Source organism: Balaenoptera musculus, chromosome 4, assembly GCF_009873245.2.
Source record: "Balaenoptera musculus isolate JJ_BM4_2016_0621 chromosome 4, mBalMus1.pri.v3, whole genome shotgun sequence".
Classification (NCBI taxonomy): domain Eukaryota; kingdom Metazoa; phylum Chordata; class Mammalia; order Artiodactyla; family Balaenopteridae; genus Balaenoptera; species Balaenoptera musculus.
The window spans coordinates 95,956,917-95,984,511 of NC_045788.1; the positions used below are offsets into that span (position 1 = coordinate 95,956,917).

At 37.4% G+C, this 27,595-nt stretch overlaps 1 protein-coding gene across 6 annotated transcripts in view; it reads left to right on the plus strand.

Moving 5' to 3' along the window:
- The window catches only part of SENP7 (SUMO specific peptidase 7), a 153,660-nt gene that overhangs the window by 16,574 nt on the left and 109,491 nt on the right, over positions 1-27,595 (plus strand). For 5 of the 6 annotated variants that reach the window (XM_036851222.1, XM_036851223.1, XM_036851225.1 and 2 more), the window contains exon 3: positions 13,869-13,967. The exons of the other annotated variant lie outside the window; for it this stretch is intronic. In XM_036851222.1, coding sequence (XP_036707117.1) covers positions 13,869-13,967 — 99 coding nt within the window. The remainder of the gene's footprint in view (positions 1-13,868; positions 13,968-27,595) is intronic. 6 annotated transcript variants of the gene reach the window in all.

The following is a 27,595-nucleotide window of genomic DNA, read 5'->3' on the forward strand; positions in this document are numbered from 1 at the left end:
ATATCGCTGCTATTTATGTCAAGAGTGTTCTGCCTATGTTTTCCTCTAAGAGTTTTATAGTATCTGACCTTACATTTAGGTCTTTTTTCAAAAAAATTTATTTATTTATTTATTTACTTTTGGCTGCATTGGGTTGGTCTTCATTGCTGTGTGCAGGCTTTCCCTAGTTGTGGCAAGCGGGGGCCACTCTCCATTGCAGTGCGTGGGCTTCTCACTGCAGTGGCCTGTCTTGTTGCAGAGCACAGGCTCTAGGCACATGGGCTTCAGTAGTTGTGGCATGCGGGCTCAGTAGTTGTGGCTAACGGGCTCTAGAGCACAGGCTCAGGAGCTGTGGCACATGGGCTTAGTTGCTCTGCGGCATGTGGGAGCCTCCCAGACCAGGGCTTGAACCCGTGTCCCCTGCATTGGCAGGCGGATTCTCAACCACTGCGCCACCAGGGAAGTCCCCATTTAGGTCTTTAATCCAATTTGAGTTTACTTGTGTGTATGTATACCTGGTTTTAAATACCTCTGTATTGACTGCTACTTCTTTTCCACTTAATACCTTCAGTGAAGTGAAATGCTTTGCTTTAGGACATTGCTTTATGCATCTTGCTCTGAAACTCCACCATTAGAAATTCATAATTTGTATTATGAATTTGTATTATGAATGTACTGATTAAATACATTTCTCTTATTTTTAGTTGTACAGCAATGTTTTTTAAAACTTAATTTTCAAGTAACTTTAAATTTACAGAAATAGTACAGTTTCCATCTACCCTTCACTCAGCTTCCCCCAGTGTTAATGTCTTACATAACCATAGTACAGTTATCAATATAAAGAAATTAACATGGGTATATTTTAAGCTATAGACATTATTTGGATTTCTTCAATTTTTCACTAATGTCATTTTTCTGTTTTAGGATCCAATTCAGGATCTCACATTGCATTGATTTCCTTAAGTCTATGACAGTTCTTGTCTTTTTTCTTTAATGACCATGACACTTTTAAAGAATACTAGGCAATATTTTGTTGAATCCCTCAGTTTGGGTTTGTCTTATGTTTCTAATCATGTGTGATTAGATTAAGGTTGTGGCTTTTTGAGAAGAATACCACAGAAGTGGTGTGCCCTTCTCAGTGTGTCCTATCAGGGGTACATAAGATGATATGTCTTATTACTGGTGATGTCAATCTTGATCACCTGGTTAAGATGGTGTCTGCATGGTTACTCCATTGTAAAGTTATTCTTTATCTTTAATAAATAGATATCTTGGGAGAGCTGTCTTGTGTTTTTTCCCCCAGTTTTATCGAGGTATAATTGACATATAGCACTCTATAAGTTTAAGGTGTACAGTATAATGATTTTTCTTACATACATCATGAAATGATTACCACAGTAGGTTTAGTGAACATCCATCATCTCATATAGATACAACATTAAAGAAATAGAAATTTTTTCCCTTGTGATGAGAACTCTTTGGATTAATTCTTTTAACAACTTCTATTTATAACGTACATCAGTGTTCATTATCTTTATCATGTTGTATGTTACATCCCTAGTACTTATTTATCTTACAATTGGAAGTTTGTATTGGGAGAGATATTTTGAATCTATGCAAATATACTGTTTCTTCTTAAACATTCACCCACCGTTTTAGCGTTTAGCAGTGGATCTTGCTTGCAACAGTTAAAATACGATATTCTATTGGTGATTTTCTATTTTCTTCATTCTCTCTATATTTATTAAAATTCTTCTGGAAGGGACAGCTGTCCCTCTTGTCTCACTTATTTATTCAATCATTTACATATATCAACATGGACTTATAGGTATTTATTTTATTGTGTGTGTTATAATCTACTACTGTCATTACTGGTTTTGTTGATCAAAGTATTCCAGCTTTGGCATTGGAAGTTCTTTCAGGATGGCTCTTGTGCCCTTTTGACATGCTCCTATGTTTGTTTTTTTTTTTTTTTGAGCTCTTCCTTACTTTCTGGTACTATAAGATACTTTCCAAGGAGCTCTGGTTTTTTAAATTCAAGAATAGTATTCAGAAACCCAGGTCAGGGTGCTAGATGTGCTCATTGCTGCTGGGGTGTCATCATTTCTAGGCTCTCTCAATAGACAGGACTAGAAGAATATATGTATACTAACTCATACATATATATACATATCTGTATTTATTTCTCTATCTGCTTATCTATATATCTAAAGAAACCCCCATGAGTTCAGTACTGTTACTTCTGATTCCAATCCAATACCACAGGGCTTATTTTAGCCTGCCCTCTTTCCTTATTTATTTATTTTTTAATATTTATTTATTTGGCCGTGCCGGGTCTTAGTTGTGGCATGCGAGATATTTGTTGCGGCACGTGGGATCTTTAGTTGCAGCCTGTGAACTCTTAGTTGCAGCACGTGGGATCCAGTTCTCTGACCAGGGATCAAACCTCCGGCCCCCTGCGGAGTCTTAGCCACTGGACCACCAGGGAAGTCCCCTTCTTTGCTTATTTTTAACTTTTCTATCTCTCAGTATCTACAGTATATTTTCTTATTTGTTCAACCATAATATGCACATAAAGTTGTGGTACTGCTCTTTAAAAATGTAGAATTTTTTAGAATATTGGCATATTAAATTCTTGTTAGCAGTTAATATTATTGCTTTTTCTCTCAAGGCAGCTAGGGAAATAAATCACTGAAAGGATTAAAGTTTTGATTGTTATAGGGACAAGACTCTGATATATTTTGAGTTTAAGTGTTTTAAAAAAAATATTTCTAAATCAATACTAGATTGTTGTGAAGAAATTAGAAAATTCAGTTGAACAAAAAGAATACCACCTGGACACGGTTAAAATTAACACTTAAGTGTATATCCTATTAATTTGTCTGCATAGCTGTATATCTATCTATAATAAACAAATATTTAAATATTAATGGTTGAAAACCACAAAATACTATTTTATAATTTATTTTTTCTACTTAACTATGTATTATAAACATTTTCTGAAATCAAGTTTAAAGCATTGCTCAGTAGATACTTATTGGGTGCTTAACATGTACTGGACACTATACTAGGCATAAGTACCAGGGAAGCAGTGGTAAACATTTTCAATGACTGCATTATATTCCACTGTAGGGATGTATCACATTTAATTTAACCACTATCCTGTCATTATATTTTTGAATTGTTTTCAATTAAAAAATTATAAATTGTACTGCAGTTATTATCCTTGTAGCTAAATCTTTGGAACATCATTATCTACTAATTATTCCTGGCCTTTTGATAGGTGCTGGAACTAGATTAACTCAAGGCTTATATCTCTGGATAGATGTAGAGTAAGAGTGTGAACACTTTGAATTCTGCTAATGGGGAGATCCATAGTCTTTGGCTTTTTAAATGAGGAGGTTGATACTGAAAACTAAAAACCAAGACTTTCATTCTTCTTTGGTAAGTCATAGGCATATCTTTGAGCAGACCCCAAATTTTCCCTAAATAATAGTTCTACATCTATGTAGTATCTGAAGAGATAAGTGATTAAGGTTCTGAAGTTCTGTATTAAGAATATGGCAGAGATCATTTCATCTTGTAAGAAGCATATGTTAGCAATGCATAACTTGTCGATAGAATCCAGCGTATTCACCCCCCCCCATTATCTTCTTTTGATAGCATTCTCTTTTTGAGGGCATACTGTAATGAATTAGGTATAAAATGAACCTCAGAGTGACTGTGTGAATTGATTTGCTGAAAGGCTTGTTTAGTGTTACATTTAAACATTAGTAAGTAAAATAAAATGAATGTTCTTGAGCTTTGTTTTTGGGAAGTTGTTAGAGTTCTATCAATGTATTTAAGTATAACTTGAAGGGAAGGGGGTTTAGAACCCTATTTTGCCTTAAAGGATTAAATTTCGATCTTTAAAGTATTAGGAGAGTATTGAAAATATTTGAAAGTATTAGGAGTCCGTTCTGATTCTTGTAATGGAATTATAATATAGGCTTTGCAGAATCATTAGTGGCTTAGAAGCTCTGTTGATTGTACACAATTGAGATCATGATTAAAATTTGTCAAAGAATAGATCAGATTGTTGTAAAGAGACAGACATTTTTATGATTTAATCATTAAGAAAAAAGTGAGTGTAGAAAAATTTGACAGAGTAGTTAGTTGTACCTAAAATCTGCTTGCCACGCATATACAATATTAGACCGAGAGATTTAGATCTGTAATTTATTGACCAGGAAGCTGCAGCAGAGGTTTTTCTGGAGCTTTAGATGTTTATTTTTTCTTGCTTTTAATGGTTGCATGGTATTCCTATTAAAAAATAAAACATTTGGAAACTGTAGGAAAACACAAAAATGAAAATAAAAATCACTCCTTATATTAGCATTCAGAGCTAGTCACTGGTAAACATTTTTGTGTGTATCCTTTCACATTTGTTTTCCATACATGGATTTTTTTTTTTTGCCTGATAAAAGAGAGATCATTGTGAAGATACGATTTTCTTTATTACTTATATTGGAAATAATTTCTTATATCATTTGTTATTCTGGAACATGTATTTTAATAACTACTGTATAGTATCTCATTATTTGTCTTTACAGTAATTTTATTTGTGTTCTTTTATTATCATTGTTTCTATTTTTTCTATACTATAAATAATATATAGTCTATGTTCCTGTTCATAAATGTTTGTATGTATATACAGTTGGTCCTTGAACACAATGTGTTCAGTCCAATGTGTATGTATATACAGTTGGTCCTTGAACACAATGTGTTCAGTCCACTTATACACAGAGGTTTTGAAAATAAATACTGTAGTACTACACGATCTGTGGTTGGTTGAACCTGAGGATGTGGAACTATGGATACATAAGGCTTGTTATAAAGTTACTCAAATTTTCAATTGTGCAGGGGTCAGTGCCCCAACTTCTGAATTGTTCAAGGGTCTACTGTACTTTGATTTTCAAACCTTTTGATGCTTGTTTAGAGTTTTAATAAATTTCCAGATTTCATATGTTTATACTTTTAGGGGAAGTAGGGAGCTCCTTTTTTTGAAGATAGGGTAAATTATATTTTGTGTCCATCCTAATGGAAGTATACATGAATATTTATTAGGGTAAATAATTTATTAACATTGAGTCTAATCCACTCACAGGTAAAATAATAAAAACTAATTACTGTAAAAAAAGAATATAAAATCTTCCACAGAAGACATCAGCAGTCTTTTATTTTTACAAAATACTCAACGCCTATACCCAACTCTTTTAAAAATATCAGCTGCTCTCCTTCAAGTTTGAACTTGGTATCTTTTTAGGTTATTACTAGGGCTGTGTAACAGATTATCCCCAAACTTAGTGGTTTAAACTTATTTGGCTCATGAATCTGCTGTCTGGGCAGGGTTCAATTGGAGATAGCTTTTCTTGGTTTCATTTGGAGTTAGCTAGGTTTGCTTGGGGGCTGAGGCCTGGAATCATCTTAAAGGATCACTCACTCACTTATCTTGATACCTGTGTTTGGAAGCCTCATGTATCTTGGTATATATCTGTTCTTTTTAGCCTTCTCATGAGATCTTTGCAGCACAGCAGCTTCAGGGTATCCAAGATTTTTTTAACCTATGGATTAGGGCTCCCAAGGCATGTATACTGAGAGACAGAGAGAGACGGAAAAAAAGAAGGAGGAAGGAAGGGAAAACACACAAATATTGATACATGAAAGCTAGGCTGAAGCAGTGTAGCTATACATAATGCTTTTTATGATCTAGGCTTGGAAGTCATAGGCCTACCCAGATTCAGGGGGAAGGAACATAGACTGCACCTGATGTTGGAGAACTGGTCAGTATCACATTGTAAGAAGAGCATGTGGTTGTAGAATATTGATATGGCCATCATTGGAAAATACAGTATGCCACAGTATCTAATGTAGGCTAAATATCCTACTCACAAAGGATCCATGGGTGTGAACAGCATGAAGCCCTTGTCTTACTCCCTGAAAAAACAACTGTTGTTCCCTAATTAAGAATATAAAGGAAATGATTGATTTAGAGATAATGTTATTTTTGCAGATGAAGAATTATAAAGAGGTACTTTTTATATAAATTAAATATAAATAATTAACATGTTACTGATGCCCAGGAGGATTAACTCCAGGGTACTAATGAAATAAAATACCCTTTCTTCACATTTATTTTATCCTCCTAACTTATGCTTTACTGTCATTGAAGTCATTTTATCGTTGTCGCTGGTTGTAGTTGATACAGTGCTTATTATATGTTATGTAATAAGCTGAACTTGATGCTTAACCATCATTTATAATGTGAAAGTTAAATTATTTTAAGTTCTAAACAAATGATTTCAAACTTGTGGCTACACTATATCCATCCATTCATTTGTTTATTCAGTGTATCATGAGCCATACACTTTGGAGATGTAAAGGTGACTAAGGGTACTCTCTTTAAGGACCTCCACAGTCTGGAGAAGAAGACAGACATGTAGACAAATAATTATAGTATGATATGTGTTAATACAAATTACCAAGTACTAACACCCAGAGAAAGGAACGCCTTGATGTGGGAGTGTTGACTGTGTGGATAAGAGAATAATTTTGTGCAGAATCTGAGGTATTTAACAGGGGAGAAATAGAGGGAAGAGCATTCTAGGTTGAAGGAGCAGTACGTACAGAGGTGTAGAGACGTATGCTTGAAGAAGGTTGAGCAAACTCAGTGGGGTTGGGGTGTAGAGTTTGTGATATGTGGATGATGTCAAAGAGCCCAGATTGTTAAGAGTTTTATATATAAGTAATGGGCCCTATTGTTGTATTTTAAGATTGTAACCATAATGAGATTTGTGTGTTAGAGACCTCTGGGGATAGTGTTTGAAAGATTAGAAGGGGAAGAAACTGAAAGTAAGAATAGTTAAGAAGTTATTTTTGGGGGAACCTTCAAGATGGCAGAGGAGTAAGACGTGGAGATCACCTTCCTCCCGACAGATACATCAAAAATACATCTACATGTGGAACAACTCTTACAGAACACCTACTGAACGCTGGCAGAAGACTTCAGACCTCCCAAAAGGCAAGAAACTCCCCACGTACCTGGGTAGGGCAAAAGAAAAAAGGAAAAATCGAGACAAAAGGATAGGGATGGGACTTGCACCTCTGGGCAGGAGCAGCAGATTAAATCTCCACAATCAACTTGATGTACCCTGCATCTCTGGAATACCTGAATAGACAATGAATCATCCCAAAACTGAGGTGATGGACTTTGGGAGCAACTGTAGACTTGGGGTTTGCTTTCTGCATCTAATTTGTTTCTGGATTTATGTTTATCTTAGTTTAGTATTTAGAGCTTATTATCATGGGTAGATCTCTTCATTGATTGGTTGCTCTCTTCCTTTTTTTATATATATATATATATATATTTTTTTTTTTTTTCCTTTTTCTCTTTTTGTGAGTGTGTATGCGTATGCTTTCTGTGATTTTTGTCTGTATAGCTTTGCTTTTACAATTTGTCCTAGGGTTCTGTCGGTTTTTTGGTTTTTTTTGGGTGTAGTTTTTCACGCTTGTTATCATTGGTGGATTTGTTTTTGGTTTGGTTACTCTCTTCTTTCTTTTTTTTTTTCTTTTTAATATTTTTAAAATTTTTATTTTAATTATTTTATTTTCTATTTTTTTCCTCCTTCCTTCCTTCCTTTCATCCCTCCCTCCCTCCCTTCCTCCCTCCCTCCCTCCCTCTCTCCCTCTCTCCCTTTCTTCCTCTCCTTTTTCTTCTGAGCTGCGTGGCTGACAGGGTCTTGGTGCTCCGGCCGGGTGTCAGGCCTGAGCCTCTGAGGTGGGAGAGCCGAGTTCAGGATATTGGCTCACCAGAGACCTCCCAGCCCCACGTAATATCAAACGGTGAAAGCTCTCCCAGAGATCTCCATCTCAACGCTACGAGCCAGCTCCACTCAACGACCAGCAAGCTACAGTGCTGGACACCCTGTGCCAAACAACTAGCAAGACAGGAACACAGCCCCACCCATTAGCAGAGAGGCTGCCTAAAATCATAGTAAGTTCACAGACACCTGAAAACACACCACTGGATGCGGTCCTGTCCACCGGAAAGATGAGATGCAGCCTAATCCACCAGAACACAGGCATCAGTCCCCTCCACCAGAAAGCCTACACAACCCACTGAACCAACCTTAACCTACTGGGGCAGACACCAAAAGCAACAGGAACTATGAACTTGCAGCCTGCGAAAAGGAGACCCCAAACACAGTAAGTTAAGCAAAATGAGAAGACAGAGAAATACACAGCAGATGAAGGAGCAAGGTAAAAACCCACCAGACCAAACCAATGAAGAGGAAATAGGCAGTCTACCTGAAAAAGAATTCAGAGTAATGATAGAAAAGATGATTCAAAATCTTGGAAATAGAATGGAGGAAATACGAGAAACGTTTAACAAGGACCTAGAAGAACTAAAGAGCAAACAAACAATGATGAACACCACAATAAATGAAATTAAAAATTCTCTAGAAGGAATCGATAGCAGAATAACTGAGGCAGAAGAACGGATAAGTGACCTGGAAGTTAAAATAGTGGAAATAACTACTGCAGAGCAGAATAAAGAAAAAAGAATGAAAAGAATTGAGGACAGTCTCAGAGACCTCTGGGACAACATTAAACGCACCAACATTCAAAATATAGGGGTCCCAGAAGAAGAAGAGAAAAAGAAAGGGACTGAGAAAATATTTGAAGAGATTATAGTTGAAAACTTCCCTAATATGGGAAAGGAAATAGTCAACTCCAGGAAATGCAGAGATTCCCATACAGGATAAATCCAAGGAGAAACATGCCAAGACACATATTAATCAAACTATCAAAAATTAAATACAAAGAACAAATATTAAAAGCGGCAAGGGAAAAACAACAAATAACATACAAGGGGATCCCCATAAGGTTAACAGCTGATCTTTCAGCAGAAACTCTGCAAGCCAGAAGGGAGTGGCAGGACATATTTTAAGTGATGAAGGGGAAAACCTACAACCAAGACTACTCTACCCAGCAAGGATCTCATTCAGATTTGATGGAGAAATTAAAACCTTTACAGACAAGCAAAAGCTAGGAGAATTCAACACCACCAAACCAGCTTTACAACAAATGCTAAAGGAACTTCTCTAGGCAGGAAACACATGAGAAGGAAAAGACCTACAAAAACAAACCCAAAACAATTAAGAAAATGGTAATAGGAACATAAATATCAATAACTACGTTAAATGTAAATGGATTAAATGCTCCAACCAAAAGACATAGACTGGCTGAATGGATACAAAAACGAGAACTGTATATATGTTGTCTACAAGAGACCCACTTCAGACCTAGGGACACATACAGACTGAAAGTGAGGGGATGGAAAAAGATATTCCATGCAAATGGAAATCAAAAGAAAGCTGGAGTAGCAATTCTCATATCAGACAAAATAGACTTTAAAATAAAGACTATTACAAGAGACAAAGAAGGACACTGCATAATGATCAAGGGATCAATCCAAGAAGAAGGTATAACAACTGTAAATATGTATGCACCCAACATAGGAGCACCTCAATACATAAGGCAAATGCTAACAGCCATAAGAGGGGAAATTGACACTAACACAATCATAGTAGGGGACTTTAACACCCTACTTTCACTAATGGTCAGATCATCCAAAATGAAAATAAATGAAACATAAGGTTTAAATGATACATTAAACAAGATGGACTTAATTGATACTTATAGGACATTCCATCCGAAAACAACAGAATACACTTTCTTCTCAAGTGCTCATGGAACATTCTCCAGGATAGATCACATCTTGGGTCACAAATCAAGCCTTGGTAAGTTTAAGAAAATTGAAATCATGTTAAGTATCTTTTTCAACCACAACGCTATAAGACTAGATATCAGTTACAGGAAAAAATCTGTAAAAAATACAAACACGTCGAAGCTAAACAATACACTACTAAATAACCAAGAGATCAGTGAAGAAATCAAAGAGGAAATCAGAAAATACCTAGACGCAAATGACAATGAAAACACAACGACCCAAAACCTATGGGATGCAGAAAAAGCAGTTCTAAGAGGGAAGTTTATAGCAATACAGTCCTACCTCAAGAAACAAGAAACATCTCAAATAAACAATCTAACCTTACACCTAAAGCAATTGGAGAAAGAAGAACAAAAACCCCCCAAAGTTAACAGAAGGAAAGAAATCGTAAAGATCAGATCAGAAATGAATGAAAAAGAAATGAAGGAAACGATAGCAAAGATCAGTAAAACTAAAAGCTGATTCTTTGAGATGAACAAAATTGATAAACCATTAGCCAGACTCATCAAGCAAAAATGGGAGACGACTCAAATCAATAGGATTAGAAATGAAAAAGGGGAACTAACAACTGGCACTGTAGAAATACAAAGGATCATGAGATTACTACAAGCAACCATATGCCAGTAAAATGCACAACCTGGAAGAAATGGACAAATTCTTAGAAAACACAATCTTCTGAGACTGAACCAGGAAGAAATAGAAAATATGAACAGACCAATCACAAGCACTGAAATTGAAACTGTGATTAAAAATCTTCCAACAAACAAAGGCACAGGACCAGATGGCTTCACAGGTGAATTCTATCAAACATTTAGAGAAGAGCTAACACCTATCCTTCTCAAACTCTTCCAAAATATAGCAGAGGGAGGAACACCCCCAAACTCATTCTACGAGTCCACCATCACTTTGATACCACAACCAGACAAAAGTGTCCCCCAAAAAATCAAACTACAGGCCAATATCACAGATGAACATAGATGCAAAAATCCTCAACAGAATACTAGCAAACAGAATCCAACAGCTCATTAAAAGGATCATACACCATGATCAAGTGGGGTTTATCCCAGGAATGCAAGGATTCTTCAATATATGCAAATCCATCAAGGTGATACACCATATTAACCAACTGAAGGATAAAAACCATATGATCATCTCAATAGATGCAGAAAACGCTTTCCACAAAATTCAACAGTGATTTATGATAAAAACCCTCCAGAAAGTAGGCATAGAGGGAACCTACCTCAACATAATAAAGGCTATATATGACAAACCAACAGCCAACATCATTTTCAATGGTGAAAAACTGAAACCATTTCCACCAAGATCAGGAAGAAGACAAGGTTGCCCACTCTCACCACTGTTATTCAACATAGTTTTGGAAGTTTCAGCCACAGCAGTCAGAGAAGAAAAAGAAATAAAAGGAATCCAAATCAGAAAAGAAGAAGTAAAACTGTCACTGTTTGCAAATGACATGATACTGTACATAGAGAGTCCTAAATATGCTACCAGAAAACTACTAGAGCTAATCAGTGAGTTTGGTAATGTAGCAGGATACAAAATTAATGCACAGAACTCTCTTGCATTCCTTTACACTAATGATGATAAATCTGAAAGAGAAATTAAGGAAACACTCCCATTTACCATTACAACAAAAAGAATAAAATACCTAGGAACATACCTACCTAAGGAGAAAAATGATCTGTATGCGGAAAACTGTAAGACACTGATGAAAGAAATTAAAGATGATACGAACAGATGGAGAGATATATCATGTTCTTGGATTGGAATAATCAACATTGTGAAAATGACTATACTACCCAAAGCAATTTACAGATTCAGTGCAATCCCTATCAAACTGCCAATGGAGGCTTCCCTGGTGGCGCAGTGGTTGAGAGTCTCCCTGCCAGTGCAGGGGACACGAGATCGAGCCCTGGTCTGGGAAGATCCCACATGCCGCAGAGCAACTAGGCCCGTGAGCCACAACTACTGAGCCTGCGTGTCTGGAGCCTGTGCTCCACAACAAGAGAGGCCGCAACAGTGAGAGGCCCGCGCACCGCGATGAAGAATGTCCCCCGCTCACCGCAAGTAGAAAAAGCTCTCGCATAGAAACGAAGACCCAACACAGCAAAAATAAATAAATAAATAATAAATTAAAAAAAAAAACCGAACAACTGCCAATGGCATTTTTCACAGAACTACAACAAAAAATTTCACAATTTGTATTGAAACACAAAAGACTCCGAATAGCCAAAGCAATCTTGAGAAAGAAAAACGGAGCTGGAGGAATCAGGCTCCCTGCCTTCAGAGTATACTACAAAGCTACAGTAATTAAGACAGTATGGTACTGGCAGAAAAACAAATATAAATCAGTGGAACAGGATAGAAAGCCCGGAGATAAAGCCACACACATATGGTCACCTTATCTTTGATAAAGGAGGCAAGAATATACAGTGGAGAAAAGACAGCCTCTTCAATAAGTGGTGCTGGGATAACTGGACAGCTACATGTAAAGGAATGAAATTAGAACACTCCCTAACACCATTCACAAAAATAAACCGAAAATGGATTAAAGACCTAAATGTAAGGCCAGACAGTATAAAACTCTTAGAGGAAAACATAGAACACTCTATGACTTAAATCACAGCAAGATCCTTTTTGACCCCCCACATAGAGTAATGGAAATAAAAACAAAAATAAACAAATGGGATCTAATGAAACATAAAAGCTTTTGCACAGCAAAGGAAACCATAAGACGAAAAGGCAGCCCTCATAATGGGAGAAAATATTTGCAAACGTAGCTACTGACAAAGGATTAATCTTCAAAATATACAAGCAGCTCATGCAGCTCAATATCAAAAAAACAAACAAAGCAATCCAAAAATGGGCAGAAGACCTAAATACACATTTTTCCTTAGAATGTATACCGATTGTCAACAAACACATGAAAAGATGCTCAACATCACTAATCATTAGAGAAATGCAAATCAAAACTACAATGAGGTATCACCTCACACCAGTCAGAATGGCTATCATCAAAAAATCTAGAAACAATAAATGCTGGAGAGGGTGTGGAGAAAAGGGAACCCTCCTGCACTGTTGGTGGGAATGTAAATTGATACAGCCACTATGGAGAACAGTATGGAGGTTCCTTAAAAAACTAAAAATAGAACTACCATATGACCCAGCAGTCCTGCTACTGGGCATATACCCTGAGAAAACCATAATTCAAAAAGAGTCATGTACCACAATCTTCATTGTAGCTCTATTTACAATAGCCAGGACATGGAAGAAACCTAAGTGTCCATAGACAGATGAATGGATAAAGAAGATGTGGCACATATACACAATAGAATAATACTTGGCCGTAAAAAGAAACGAAATTGAGTTATTTGTAGTGAGGTTGATGGACCTAGAGTCTGTCATAGAGAGTGAAGTAAGTCAGAAAGAGAAAAACAAATATCGTATGCTAACACATATATATAGAAAGTTTAAGAAAAAAAGGTTCTGAAGAGCCTAGGGGCAGGACAGGAAAAAAGACAGACGTAGAGAATGGATTTGGGGACACAGGGAAGGGGAAGCGTAAGCTGGGACGAAGTGAGAGAGTGGCGTTGACATATATACACTACCAAATGTAAAATAAACAGCTAGTCAGAAGCAACCGCATAGCACAGGGAGACCAGCTCGGTGCATTGTGAGCACCTAGACAGGTGGGATAGGGAGGGTGGGAGGGAGACACAAGGTGGGAGGGGATATGTATACGTATAGCTGATCACTTTGTTTTATAGCAGAAAGTAACACAAGAATGTAAAGCAAATATCCTGCAATAAGGATGTTAAAAAAAAAAAGTTATTGTGATACTTTCTTTATCTACTTTTTTACTGAATGAGAGAGGCTTTTTATAAAATTATATTCGACTGCCTATAAACCAAGCACTGAATTTATCACTCTTTAAAACTAATACCGAAATATTAATGCAAGTAATATAATGGTTCTGTTAGCTCATTCAGCTCTTATTTATATTTCAGTTAAACTGGTTATTTTCTCATTCTGGTTTCAGATAAAAAAGATGTTAAATGCAAAACCAGAGGATGTTTGTGTTAAGTCACCACTGTCCAAACTCAGAAGCTCAGAACGCTGGGATCTTTCTTTGCAGGGGGTAAATAAAAACTATTTCCTTTTAAGTATGTGGTGTTACTTGGTATGGTTAAAATAATTTAATAAAGCTGTATTTTTATTTTCTTATATGTCCTTTTTTTTTGTTTTCTAATTGCAGGTTTTAAATTTATTTCTGGCAGATGTTGAAGTGATGCTTTGAGGTTAGGGTCTTTTTCAGTTTAAATCTAAGAACATCTTATTATGCATGGTTGTTTCCTTCATGAATTTAAATCTCATTATTGTAATATATATTGTATTTTAAATTTATGAGAATATGAAGCTTATTAGAATCCTTTGCTCTTTTCTCTGTTTTGTAAATTTGAGAGGGTACATCTTAAAGGGTGACACAACTATATGTGTGTGTGTACATATATATATATATATATTTTTTTTTTATTTTAAATATTTATTTTTTATTGGGGTACAGTTGCTTTACAATGTTGTGCTAGCTCCTGCTGCACAGCAAAGTGAACCAGCCATATGTATACACATATCCCCTCCCTTTTGGATTTCCTCCCATCCAGGTCACCACAGAGCACCAAGTAGAGTTCCCTGTGCTATACAGCAGGTCCTCACTAGTTATCTATTTCATACGCAGCGGTGTATGAAATAGATTGACCCAGATGTCAATCTCAATCTCCCAATTCATCCCAGCCCAACACAACTATATCCTAAAAGATATCCTGATTATAAATCTGGACTAATTTTATCACTATTAAGTATTACTATTGAGTTCTCATGAATAAAGCTTAAGATAGCACTTTATAAGTTTTTTTTTTCTTGACTGGCACAACTCATGGTCAAGGTTTTAAAAATAGAATTTTTCTAAGATTTTCTAATTCTCCGTTTGAGGATATACGTATTAGTCTACTAGGGCTAACATAACAAAAGACCACAGGTCAGATGACTTAAACAACAGAAAGTTATTTTATCACAGGTCTGGAGGCTGGAAGTCCAAATCAAGGTGCTGGCAGGGTTCATTTCACTAAGGCCTCTTTACTTGGCTTACAGATGGCTATCTTCTTGCTGTGTCCTCATATGGTCTCTTTTCTGTGCACCCACATCCCTGGAGTTTCTTCCTCTTCTTATAAGGACACTAGTCTTATAGGATTAGGGTCCCACCCTTATGACCTCATTTAAACTCCATTACCTATGTAAAGGCCCTATCGCCACATACAGTCATATTAAAGGTTAGGACGTCAACATATGAATTTTGGCAGAGACAGTTCAGCTTATAACAGGAGAATTTTAGGATAACAGACTTTAAGTCACCTTGAATATATGTGTTTTTATGTTACAGACAAGAAAAATTAACCATTTATTATAACTTGTTCTCAGAGGAAAGATTTGTTGTTAGTATTAGTTGCTTTAACATTATTTATATATTTATTTATTTTGGCCGCGCTGCATGGCTTGCAGGATCTTAGTTCCCTGACCAGGGATTGAACACATGCCCTCAGCAGTGAAAGCACGGAGTCCTAAGCACTAGACCGCCAAGGAATTCCCTAACATTATTTAAAAATTTAATAATTAAATAATGCATTTGCTTTTTATACAGGGTACAAAAAAGGGAAATAATAAATGGGGCTATTTCCTAAATGCAGTCACTACTGACAGTTTTTTTTCATTCCTTTCAAGGAAAAGAAAGCATATTGCCCCCATACGACTCTATATTATTATTATTATTATTATTATTTTTTTTTAAACTTTTATTTATTATTTATTTATTATGTTTATTTTTTGGCTGTGTTGGGTCTTCGTTTCTGTGTGAGGGCTTTCTCCAGTTGCGGCGAGTGGGGGTCACTCCTCATCGCGGTGCGCGGGCCCGTCACTATCGCGGCCTCTCCCGTTGCGGAGCAGAGGCTCCAGACGCTCAGGCTCAGTAGTTGTGGCTCACGGGCCCAGTCGCTCCGCGGCATGTGGGATCCTCCCAGACCAGGGCTCGAACCCGTGTCCCCCGCACTGGCAGGCAGACTCTCAACCACTGCGCCACCAGGGAAGCCCTATATTATTTTTTGATCATTGCTTAAGAGGGATCATGAAATACATCTTGTTCTGTGTTTTGCTGTTTTTAGTTAGTAATATTGTTAAATTTTTTTCTTCTATTTTAACACATTTAGATCTATCTCTTTTATGCATTTTTTATTGGCTTTGCAATACTCCAAAAATATACTATATACAATAATTTATTCACTTAGTACACTGATATTAGACAATTTGGTTGTTTCTAGAGTTTTGCTGACAGAAACAATATTGCAAGACCTTCATTTTTCGTAAACAGGGAACCATTTTTGAGTGGGATTACTGGGTCTAAGGAAGTTTGTATATTAAATTTTAATGAATATTGCAAAATTGTCTCACAGAAGATTTGCACCAATTTATATTGCCACCATTGAGAGCTCCCATATTTCTACAGGTTTACTAGTACTGGATATTATCAGGCAGTAAAATTGTTGCCAGTAGAAGAAAAAAAATACGTTATTATTTTTTTAAGCTTTCTTTTTTTAAAATATTTATTTCTTTATTTTTGGTTGCATTGGGTCTTAGTTTTGGTGGAATCTTTCGTTGCGGTCTGTGGGCTCTCTGGTTGTGACACGTGGCTCAGTAGTTGCAGCGCGTAGGCTTACTTGCCCCATGGCATGTGGGATCTTAGTTCCTGGACCAGGGATTGAACCCGCTTCCCCTGCATTGGAAGGCAGATTCTTAACGACTGGACCACCAAGGAAGTCCCCAAAATACATTATTTTAAGAAAATTTTATCTCTGCATTTATATATTTTACTTTATGTTTTAGAATACTGAATGGAGTAAAAATAAGATATATATATCATTTTAAATACACACACACACACACACACACACACACACACACACACACACACACACACACAGTCTCTTGGAAGTAGATGGATGCTTTTTGTTGGGTTTGTTTTCTTAAGAAGTATCTTACTAAATGTGTTTTTTCCTTTACCCTTGGGTCATATAATCTTCCTTTAGTATTTGGCCTTCAAGAGGCAGACGTGGATCACCAGAGAGCTCTTTTTTTAAAAATAAATTTATTTATTTTATTTATTTATTTTTGGCTGCGTTGGGTCTTCGTTGCTACGTGCGGGCTTTCTCCAGTTGCGGTGAGTGGGGGCTACTCTTTGTTGCGGTGTGCGTGCTTCTCACTACAGTGGCTTCTCGTTGTGGAGCATGGGCTCTAGGCATGTGGGCTTCAGTAGTTGTGGCATGAGGGCTCAGTAGTTGTGGTTCGTGGGCTCTAGAGTGCAGGCTCAGTAGTTGTTGCACATGGACTTAGTAGTTGCTCCATGGCATGTGGGATCTTCCCGGACCAGGCTCGAACCCATGTCCCCTACATTGGCAGGCGGATTGTTAACCACTGTGCCACCAGGGAAGTCCCCAGAGAGCTCTTTTGGTATTAAGTCTCTATGTTATATAACCTGCCGTCTTCTCTTTCCTTAACTCCTTTTCATTTCAGCAATCTCCTTCTCCTGAGAAGTAATGGCTTATTTTCTCCTATTTCTCTCTATCCACTGAGTGAAACAAGGCCTCCTCAGAGACATATTTTCTTTTCCTATGACTAGTTTCCCACTCTAGTTGCATGTGTTCCTTAAGATAGTGATACTTAACTTTTGGAAAATCTACATCCTGCTTGAGATTTGAAGTGGCAAATGTGTCAGCTTTACCTTGCTCCCATGTTGCTTTAGACTTAACGGTATGTGTTAAGTGTGCTTCATAGTTTGTAGGGTTTGAGGCAGTACCAAAATCTTGCTTTGTTGATTCTCCCACACGCCGTAGGTTTCAATGAAAGAAAAAGGGATAAATGCCACTCTCCATAATCTTTAGCAGAATTTTAACTTACTTGTTTATTTCTGATATTAACTGAGATACAATTATATAAAGCAGGCTGCACAGATCTTAGGTGTATAATTGGATGAGCTTTGACTAATGTAACATATGCAACCAGTATCTCAGTGAAATAGAGCATTGTTGTGTGCCTTGAAAGTTCCCTTATGCCCCTTACCATTGTATCTTCTCTTTGCCCGCTGTCCCTATTCCCACGCTGTTCCTGACAACCAATTTTCTGATTTCTGTATTTGTAAGATAGTTTTGCCTATTCGTATAGTGTATACTCTTTTGTGTTTGCCTTCTTTTGCTTAGTCAAATGTTGTTGAAACTCATTCCTGTTTTCTATCTATCAGCAGTTGCTGTGAGCGGGGGCTACTCTTTGTTGTGGTGCATGGGCTTCTCATCGTGGTGGCTTCTCTTGTTGCAGAGTGCAGGCTCTAGGCACGTGGGCTTCAGTAGTTTTGGCATGTGGGCTCAGTAGTTGTGGCTTGTGGTGTCTAGAGTGCAGGCTCAGTAGTTGTGGTGCATGGGCTTAGTTGCTCCATGGCATGTGGGATCTTCCTGGACCAGGGCTCGAAACTGTGTTTCCTGCATTGGCAGGCAGATTCTTAACCACTGTGCCACCAGGGAAGCCCAGTTTGTTTCTTTTTACTGCTAAGTAATATTCTGTTATATGAGTATAACACAATTTATTTATCTAATTCTTCTGTTGATGGACTTTTGGGATTGGTTTTTTTTTTTAAATTTTATTTATTTATTTATTTATTTATGGCTGTGCTGGGTCTTCGCTTCTGTGCGAGGGCTTTCTCTAGTTGCGGCAAGTGGGGGCCACTCTTCATCGCGGTGCGCGGGCCTCTCACCATCGCAGCCTCTCTTGTTGCGGAGCACAGGCTCCAGACGCGCAGGCTCAGTAATTGTGGCTCATGGGCCTAGTTGCTCCGCGGCACGTGGGATCTTCCTAGACCAGGGCTCGAACCCGTGTCCCCTGCATTGGCAGGCAGACCCTCAACCACTGCGCCACCAGGGAAGCCCTGGGATTGGTTTTAATGGTTTAAATTTGCTTTGCCCTGGTGACTAATGGTGTTAAAATATTTTCATATGTTGATTAGCTGTTGTATGTTTTCTTTTTTTGTGAAGTGTCTGTTCATATTTTTTGCCCTTTTAAAAATATATTTTATTGGCAATTAATTTACATATAATTAAATTAATCCATTTTAAGTGTTCTCTGAATTTTGACAAAGGTATACATTTTTGCAGCCACCACCGTTATAAAGGGGTGTGTGTGTGTGTATTTGTATTTATTTATCGGTTTTTTTTCTTGGTTTACAGTCCTATGAGTTACAAGATCTGTATAGACTCATATGACTATCATCACAGTGAAGATACCGTACAGTTCTATCACTCCAAAAAATTCCCTGGTGCTGTCCCCTTTGTAGTTACTCCCTATCCCCATCCCTAACCCATGGTAACATTGTTGTTTTCTCTACCTGTAGTTCTGTATTTTCCAGAATGTCACATGAATGCAATCATGGAGTATGTAATTTTTTAATGTTTTGAGAGTGGCTTTTTCACGTAGTATAATGCCATTGAGATTCATCCATGTTGTATATATCGATAGTTTGTTTATCCATTCCCACATTAACCACTGAAGGACATATGGGTTGTTTACAGTTTTTGGCAGTTAGGAATAAAGATGCTATACATATTTGTATATAGGTCTTTTTTGTGAGCAGAAGTTTTTTAATTTGTCTAGGGCAAATACCTATGAGTGGGATTCCTGAGTCATATGTAAGTGTATGTTTAACTGCCAAACTGATTTCCAGAATACCATTTTACATTCCCACCAGCAATGTATGGGATTTCTGGATGCTCTGTAACTTTACCAGCACTTGATGCTGTCAGTTTACTTATTTTTTAAAATAATAGACTATTTTTTAGAGTTGTTTCAGGTTTACCAAAAAATTGAAGGGATAGTACAAACGGTACCCATATATTCATTCTGCCCTTCCCTATCCTCACACACAGTTTCCTTATTATTAACATCTTGCATTAATGTGGTACATTTGTTACAATTGATGAGTCAAATACTGATACATTTTTTTAATATTGAGATGTAATTGACATGTAACGCTGTATTAGGTTTAGGTGTACAACATGATGATATTTATTTATTTATTTATTTAGGGGATCAAACCATTTTATCTAGGGGCTTTGGAGGAGGGTTGAAAGGCTGGGAGGACAGTGAGATCTGACATCCTTCTCCCAGCCAGGAGCTCCCCCGGCTTCACCGTCTCTGAAAGCCATAATGACTGATATATACTTAAATTGCAAAATTATTGCCACAGTAAGTTTAGTAAGTTTAGTTAACATACATTACCATACATAGTTACAGTTTTTTTTTCTCATGATGAGACCTTTAAGATCTACTCTCTTAGCAGGTTTCAAATGTGTAGTATAGTTTTGTTAACTAATTTGCCATGCTGTATATTATGTCCCCAGGACTTATAACTGGACATTTTTACCTTTTGGCCATCTTCACGCATTTCGTCCAACTCTCAACCCCTGCCTCTGGCAATCACAAATCTGTTCTCTGTATCAATGAATTAAGATTCAAAAAAAATTCCACATGTAAGTGAGATCATACAATGTTTGTTTTTCTCTGTCTGACTTATTTCACATAGTATAATGCCCTGACAGTCTACCCATGTTATTGCTAATGGCAAGATTTCCTTCTTTTTTTATGGTTGAATAACATTCCATTAAAGTATGTGTGTATGTATATATGTGTGTATATATATATATATACACATACCACATTTTGTTTATCCATTCATCCATTGATGGACACTTAGATTGTTTACACGTCCTGGCTATTGTAAATAATGTTGCAGTGAAAGTGGAGTTGCCGATAATTTTTTTTTCAGGTAGTGATTTTGTTTTCTAAGGAAAAATACCCAGAAGTGGAAATGGAATTGCTGGATCATATGGTGGTTTTTAAAAATTTTTTTGAGGAACCTCCATACTATTTTCCATAGCGTCTCTACCAGTTTACATTCCCGCAAGCAGTGCACAAGGGTTCCATTTTCTCCTCATCCTTTTTTTTCTTTTGAAATATTTATTTGGCTGTGTCAGGTCTTAGTTGTGGCACGCGGGATCTTCTGTTGCAGCACACGGGCTTCTGTCTAGTTGTGGCGCGCGGGCTCAGTAGTTGTAGCATGTGGGCTCTCTCGTGACGCGCGGGCTCCAGAGCATGCGTGCTCATTAGTTGCGGCGCACAGGCTTAGCTGTCCTGCAGCATGTTGGATCTTAGCTCCCCGACCAGGGCTCAAACCTGCGTCCCCTGCATTGGAAGGTGGATTCTTTTTTTTTTAATAAATTTATAAATTAATATATTTATTTATTTATGGCTGCGTTGGGTCTTCATTGCTGCGTGCGGGCTTTTTCCTCTAGTTGTGGCTAGCGGGGGCTACTCTTTGTTGCAGTGGGCAGGTTTCTCATTGTGGTGGCTTCTATTGTTGCGGAGCATGGGCTGTAGGCACCTGGGCTGCAGTAGTTGTGGCTCGTGGGCTCTAGAGTGCAGAGTCAGTAGTTGTGGCACATGGGCTTAGTTGCTCCGCGGCATGTGGGATCTTCCTGGACCAGGGATTGAATCCGTGTCCCCTGCATTAGCAGGCGGATTCTTAACCACTGCGCCACCAGGGAAGTCCCACAAGGTGGATTCTTAACCACTGGACCACCAGGGAAGTCCCTCTCCTCATCCTTGCCTCCTCTTTTTATGTCTTGTCTTTTTGATAATGGCCATTCTACCAGGTGTGAGGAGGTAGTTCATTGTGGTTTTGATTTGCATTTCCATGGTGTTTAGTGATGTTGAGCCCCTTTTCATGTACCTGTTGGCCATATGTATGTCTTCTTTGGAAAAATGTCTATCCAGATCTGCCCATTTTTAAATTAGATCTTTTGTTTTTGCTATTGAGTTGTATGAGTTCTTTATATATTTTGGATGTTAGCCTCCTATCAGTTATATGTTTCAGAAATAATTTCTCCAATTCTGTAGATTGGTTTTTCATATTGTTGATGGTTTCCTTTGCTGTGCAGACATTTTTAGGTTGATGTAGTCTCACTTGTTTATTTTGTTTTTATTGCCTTTGCTTAGGTGTCAGATCCAAAAAATCATTGTTAAGACACTGATATCAAGGAGCTTACCCTTTATGTTATCTTTTAGGAGTTCTATATAGTTTCAGGTTTTATGTTCAAGTCAGTCAGTCCATTTTGAGTTGATTTTTGTGTATGGTGTAAGATAGTCGTCCTGTTTCATTCTTTTGCATATGGCTGTTCAGTTTTCCCAGCATAATTTATTGAAGAGACTGTCTTTTCCCAACTGTATATTCTTGGGTTCTTTATCACAAATTAATTGACCATATATGTGTAGATTTATTTCTGCGCTCTCTAGTCTGTTCAGTTGATCTATTTTTGTGTTTTTAATGCCAGTACCATACTGTTTTGATTACTATAGCTTTGTAATATAGTTTGAAATCAGGACGTGTGGTGTCTCCAGCTTTGTTCTTCTTAAGATTGCTTTGGCTATTCAGGGTCTTTTGTGGTTCCAAACAAATTTTAAGATTGTTTGTTCCATTTCTGTGAAAAATACTGTTGGAATGTTGATAGGGATTGCATGAATCTGTAAGTTGCTTTGGGTAGTATGGCCATTTTATCATTATTAATTCTTCCAGTCCATGAGTATGGCATATGTTTCCATTTATTTGTATCTCTTCAATTTCTTTCATCAGTGTCTTACAGTTTTCAGTGAATGGGTTGTTTATTCCTAGATATTTTATTCTTTTTACTGCAGTTGTAAATGGGATTGTTTTCTTAATTTCTCTTTCAGGTAGTTTATTGTTAGTGTGTAGAAATGCAATTGTTTTTTGTATGTTGATTTTGTATCCTGCAACTGTACTGAATTTGTTGATTAGTTGTAACAGTTTGTTTGGTGTGATCTTTAGGGTTTTCTATGTATGATATCTTGTCATCTGCAAATAGAGACAGTTTTACTTTTTTTCGAATTTGGATACTTTTTATTTCTTTTTCTTGCCTAATTGCTCTGGCTAGGACTTCTAGTACTCTGTTGAATAAAAGTGGTGAGAGTGGCCATCTTTGTTTTGTTCCTGATCTTAGAGGAAAAGCTTTCAGCTTTTTACTGTTGAGTATGACATGAGCTGTGGGCCTGTTATACATGTCCTGTCATACATAATTGAGGTATGTTCCCTCTCTACCTGCCTTGTTGAGAGTTTTTATTGTGAATGGATGTTGAATTTTGCCAAATGCTTTTTCTGCATCTTTTGATATGATGATATGATTTCATCATTCATTTGATGAATGTGATGTATCACATTGATTGATTTGTGGATGTTGAACCATTTTTGCATCCATGGAATAAATCTGACTTGTTCATGGTGTGTGAACCTTTTAATGTGTTGTTGAATTTAGTTTGCTAATATTTTGTTGAGGATTTTTGCATCTGTGTTCATCAGGGATATTGGCCTGTAATTCTCTTGTAGTGTCCTTGTCTGGTTTTGGTATTAGGGTAATGATGGCCTCATAAAATGAGTTCGGGAGTGTTTCCTCCTCCTCTGTTTTTTGGAAGAGTTTGAGAAGGATTAGTAATAATTCTTCTTTAAATGTTTGATAGACTTCACCAGGGAATCCATCTGGTCCTGGACTTTTGTTTGTTGTGAGGTTTTTGATTACTGATTCAGTCGTGTTACTAGTAATTGTTCTGTTCATATTTTCTGTTTCTTCATGATTCAGTCTTAGTAGGTTATGTTTCTAGAAATTTATTCATTTCTTATAGGTTGTCCAATTTGTTGGAGTATAATTCAGAGTAGTCTCTTATGATCCTTTATAGTTCTGTGATCAGTAGTCATATCTCCTCTCTATTTTTGATGTTTTTGTTTTGTGAGTTCTCTCTCCTTTTTTCTTGTTGTGCCTAGCTAAAGGCCATTTTTGGGTTATCTTTTCAAAAAACAGCTCTTAGTTTCATTGATCTTTCCTATTATCTCTTTAGTCTCTAGTCACTTATTTCCACTCTGATTTATACTTTCATATAAATGAAATTAGTTTTCTTGTAACTAATTAGTTCCCTTTTTGGCTTAAGGAAAGCCCTTCAACATTTCATGTGTGGCAGGTCTAGTGGTGTTTGTCTGGAACTTTACCTTTTGCTTGTCTGGAGCTCTTTATCTCTCCTTCAGTCTTGGAGGACAACTTTGCTGGGTAGAGTGTCCTTGGTTGGCAGTTTTTTTTTCTTTCAGCACTTTGAATATATTGAAACACTCCCTTCTGGCCTGTATAGTTTCTGCTGAAAAATCTGCTGATAGTCTTATGGGGGTTCGCTTGTATATAAGAAGTTGTTTTTTCTCTTGTTGCTTTTTAGATTGTCTCCTCGTCTTTAACATTTTACAATTTAATTATAATGTGTCTTGGTGTGGGTCTCTATAGATGCATCTAATTTGGAACTTTCTGGGCTTCCTGACTGTGGATGTTGGTTTCCTTCCACAGGTTAGGGAAGTTTTCAACCAGTATTTCTTTAAATAAGTTTTCTGCCCCGCCTTCTCTTTTTGGTACTCCTATTATGTGAGTATTGTTCTCCTTTATGTTGTCTTATAAGTCCCTTAGTATATGCTCACTCTTTTTATTCTTTTTTTGATCCTTTGATTGGATGAATTCTACTGCCCTGTCTTCGAGTTCACTGATCCTTTCTTTCATGTCATCTAGCTTACTGTTGATCTCTCTGTTGAATTTTTCAGTTCAATTATTAATATTCTTCAGTTCTGTGATTTGTTTGGTACTTTCTTTTCTTTTCGTTGAAATTTTCATTTTGTTCACGCATTGGTCTTTTGACTTTGGTGAGCATCTTTATGACTAATTTTTTGAACTATTTATCAGGTAGATCACTTATTTCCAGTCATTAAGGTGTTTTTTTCTGAGGTTTTATCGTGCTCTTTCATTTGTAATGTATTTTTCTGCTTTATTTTCCTTCATTCTCTGGTTAGTTTCCATGCATTAGATAAAACAGCCACCTCTCTCAGTCTTGAAGGACTGATCTTATATAGGACCTGAACCTTATCCTTTAATCCTGTCCTAACCCTTCGTTGTTTCTTAGACCTCTGTGATTGTCCAAGCAGTCTTCTTTGTTTTTAGTGGCTTCCAGTAGTTGAGAGTGTGACAAGACCTGTCTGTATCCCAAGGGGGAGGATCTTAGCACCTAGATGCAGGCTGATTGGAAGCCAGAACCCCAGGCAGCAGCTTTTAAAGTACACAGCTAGGGACTTCCCTGGTGGTGCAGTGGTTAAGAATCCGCCTGCCAATGCAGGGGACGTGGGTTCGAGCCCTGGTCCAGGAGGATCCCACGTGCCGTGGAGCAACTAGGCCCGTGCACCACAACTCCTGAGCCTGTGCTCTAGAGCCCACAAGCCACAACTACTGAGCCCATGCTCCGCAACAAAGAGAAGCCACTGCAGTGAGAAGCCCGTGCACTGCAACAAGGAGAAGCCCCTGCTCGCTGCAACTAGAGAAAGAGCCCGTGTGCAGCAACAAGGACCCAACGCAGCCAAAAAAAAAAAAAAAAAAAAGTACACAGCTATACCTCTTTCAGAGTAAGACTGGCAGACAGGTGTTTCTGTTTGTTTGCTCTGTGCTGTAACCTGGGGGGATAGCTGGTTAAAAACTGTTCTGCTCTTAGGTTTAGTCCTGTGGGACTTACGAGCATATGCCCCATTGGCCACCAGAGCCAGGTGATTAAGGGGTATCCCCTGGGCAGCAGCTGCAAAAACTGGTGTGCCAGTCTTGTGCATAAGCTCCTTTTTGGGAGATAAGGGCAACCTGGAGGTAGAGGGAGAGCTCAGAGATGGTGCCTACCTGCCTCCATGGTCTCTGGAGAGTGTTGCAGTTGGACCTGGGATGCATGTTAAATTAGAAGCCTGCCCTTCATACTGCAGATTTTGAGATAAACAAATAGGCCTCTTTTATAGAAAGACTGGGTGCATTTTAGTCTGCTGCCTCTATTCTGGGTCCTGGAGGGTTAGCCATGGTGAGTCCATGTGAGCCTTTTAAGAACTGTGTCTTAGTATGCCAAAGCCTTATGGGTCTTATATTTAGATGCAAGTTCTGTTGCCTTTTAAAGCTAAATGTTTTGGGGGCCTATCTCCTTGGTGATAATCTTAAAAGTTGGGGTGCCAAATGTGGGGTGCAAACCCATTGCTCCTTAGGGAAAAGCTGGGAGTTTTGAGTTCCTTTCTGGCTGTGTTCTGATCTGCTGGGGATGGTGTTTATGGAGAGATTATGTCTCAGCCTCTCTTACCAGTTTTTTTTTTTTTTTTTTAAAACATCTTTATTGAAGTATAATTGCCTTACAATGGTGTGTTAGCTTCTGCTTTATAACAAAGTGAATCAGTTATACACATACAATATGTTCCCATATCTCTTCCCTCTTGCATCTCCCTCCCTCCCACCCTCCCCATCCCACCCCTCTAGGTGGTCACAAAGCACCGAGCTGATCTCCCTGTGCTATGTGGCTGCTTCCCACTAGCTATCTATTTTACATTTGGTAGCGTATATATGTCCATGACACTCTCTTACCCTGTCACATCTCACCCCACCCCCTCCCCATATCCTCAAGTCCATTCTCTAGTAGGTCTGTGTCTTTATTCCCATCTTGCCACTAGGTTCTTCATGGCCTTTTTTTTTTTTTTTTTCCCTTAGATTCCGTATATATGTGTTAGCATACTGTATTTGTTTTTCTCTTTCTGACTTACTTCACTCTGTATGACAGACTCTAACTCCATCCACCTCATTACAAATACCTCCATTTCATTTCTTTTTGTGGCTGAGTAATATTCCATTGTATATATGTGCCACATCTTCTTTATCCATTCATCTGTTGATGGACATTTAGGTTGCTTCCATGTCCTGGCTATTGTAAATAGAGCTGCAATGAACATTTTGGTACATGACTCTTTTTTTTTTTTTTTTTTTTTTTGAACTTTTTTTTTTTTATTCACACACACACACACTGTATTTTATTTTTACAAGACATAAATAGACTGACACCAAGCATTGTACATGGATGACCACAACAAAAGCAACAATGGTTGCAATTACCAAACATGAAACACACTCATACTATGTCATAATATTGACATTCAGTCCAATAATCCTCCACTGTAACAGCTCCTTTACTTTGCAGTGAAAATTGATTTGTATATTCTTTGCCTCTGAGTCCTTGTGGGATTTTTTTTTTTTTTAAATTCAGACAGAAAGTCACAAAAATTATACTCATCCTCATCAGTTCACTCAGTCCCATGTAATTAATTTTTTTTTTATCTTGATCTTTTGTTAGCACTTTTATGAGTTCATCAGTTTTTCATTAGAGTTCTGAAAATGCTTATTCATTCAGTTCAGCAGTACAGTCAGTTACCAGAAACCTGTACTTGTCAGAGTCTTTTCCATGAATTTCTTGAAGATGAAACCCTTTTATAGGAACATATTTGCAAAATCATCAGAGTACACCCAGAACTGTCTGTAAATGACAAAAGACTTAAAAATGACCACGGTTAAAGATTTGATGAAAGTCCATAATAATGCAGTTGACAAGAAAATTAGTTATTTCTGAGATATACATTTTAAAGTAATAACTAGGATTATTACTTATAACATTATACCAGAACATATAAGATTTTTAGAAATTTCATGTAATGTCTGAAACATTTATATTAACATATTTCCA